The sequence below is a fragment of the Manacus vitellinus genome, unplaced genomic scaffold, assembly GCF_001715985.3.
Source record: "Manacus vitellinus isolate BGI_N305 unplaced genomic scaffold, ASM171598v3 scaffold_32_pilon, whole genome shotgun sequence".
Taxonomy (NCBI): domain Eukaryota; kingdom Metazoa; phylum Chordata; class Aves; order Passeriformes; family Pipridae; genus Manacus; species Manacus vitellinus.
The window spans coordinates 7,136,143-7,137,417 of NW_021940460.1; the positions used below are offsets into that span (position 1 = coordinate 7,136,143).

At 62.0% G+C, this 1,275-nt stretch overlaps 1 protein-coding gene across 1 annotated transcript in view; it reads right to left on the minus strand.

Annotated features, from left to right (window-relative positions):
* The window catches only part of MYO18A (myosin XVIIIA), a 35,668-nt gene extending 35,001 nt beyond the window's left edge, over positions 1-667 (minus strand). The window contains exon 1 of the mRNA XM_029961286.1: positions 6-667. Coding sequence (XP_029817146.1) covers positions 6-598 — 593 coding nt within the window. The 5' untranslated portion in view covers positions 599-667. The remainder of the gene's footprint in view (positions 1-5) is intronic.
* Positions 668-1,275: the final 608 nt, after the last annotated feature.

A 1,275-nucleotide genomic window follows, 5' to 3' on the forward strand; every position in this document is an offset into this window, starting at 1 on the left:
TGAGCTCCGGCACCCTGGCACGCAAGGAGGTGGCGGGAGGGGTGCAGGGCTGTCCAGGGGGAACCCCTTGCTTGTCAAGTGGGGTCTCCAGCGTGCGCACCTCCACCTGCGGGGAGGGGGCTGCCGAGTGCTCAGAGGGGGTGGAGGTCTCCGAGGTGCTCTCATCCCGGCTTTTCTGGGAGAAGGAGAAGCGTTTGACGATCACCTGGGAGTTCTGCTTGGCCAAGGAGCCAAACTTGGCCGCCCGCTGCAGCACCGAGCCCTTGAAGTTGCCGTCGTCCACCTTGAGATCATCACTGGAGCTGGCCGTGCTCAGGTGGCCCGAGTCCAAGATGACACTGCCCCGGTTGCTGTCGGAGTCGATGTCCGTGAGGTGCAGTTCGGAGCCGCTGGCCACCTTGATGGGGATGGGGTTGGAGATCTCCAGGCGGGTCTTGGAGTCCCGCTTGGAGGCACGGTTGAGGTTGAAGAAGCCCCTGCGCATGCTCATCTCTTCCAGGCTCTTGAGCTCAGCTGCTGACATTCGCTCCTTCTTCTCCTTCTTTTTCTCCTTCCGGGCCCCATCCTTCTCTTTGTCTTTCTTCATCAGGTTGAACATGGTGGAGGGGGGCTTGGGGCACTCTTGCCCCCGTGGCAGGGCGCTGGGTCAGGGTGCTGGTCACAGCACAGCCGCCTGCACAGGACAGAGAGGCAAGGGTGCTATCAGACAGCAGCATGGCCAACACCCACTCACCACCCCTCAATCCACCCCACTGGTCACCCCAGCTGCCATCCCAAGCCCACGGGGTCATGTCCCAGCGTTTCCACCCTCTCTGGGGACAGCAGCACCACAGGGCTGAGACTGCCCCAGTCATTGTGTTCTCACCCCAGCTGGGCACAAAGTCCTAGAGATGCAACAAGGGTGGCCCTGCACCCACAGGGATGTCCCAAAAGAAGCCCAAAAGCCTTGCATCCCTGTGTATGCCCCTGCCAGCACCAGGGCTGACTGCAGGTAAGACCCCCGGCATCTCCTGCAGCTCAGGAGCCGTTTCAGAGCAGCACGGGTGAGCAGCAAGGAACACATTCTGATTGCTTTTCCTGCCAGCACAGATACTCCCCAGGGTAAAACCCCCCATCCCAGCCAGCCACAGCACCACCAGCATCCTGCCTGCCGTTCAAAAGCCCCTTGTTGAGGAAACAGAGGCTCCTCTGCTGCTCATCCTGGCCCTGGCCACCGCAAACCGCAAGGGAGAGCCGCGGGCAGGGAGGGAGCCGGAAACATGGCCCGGAGCGAAG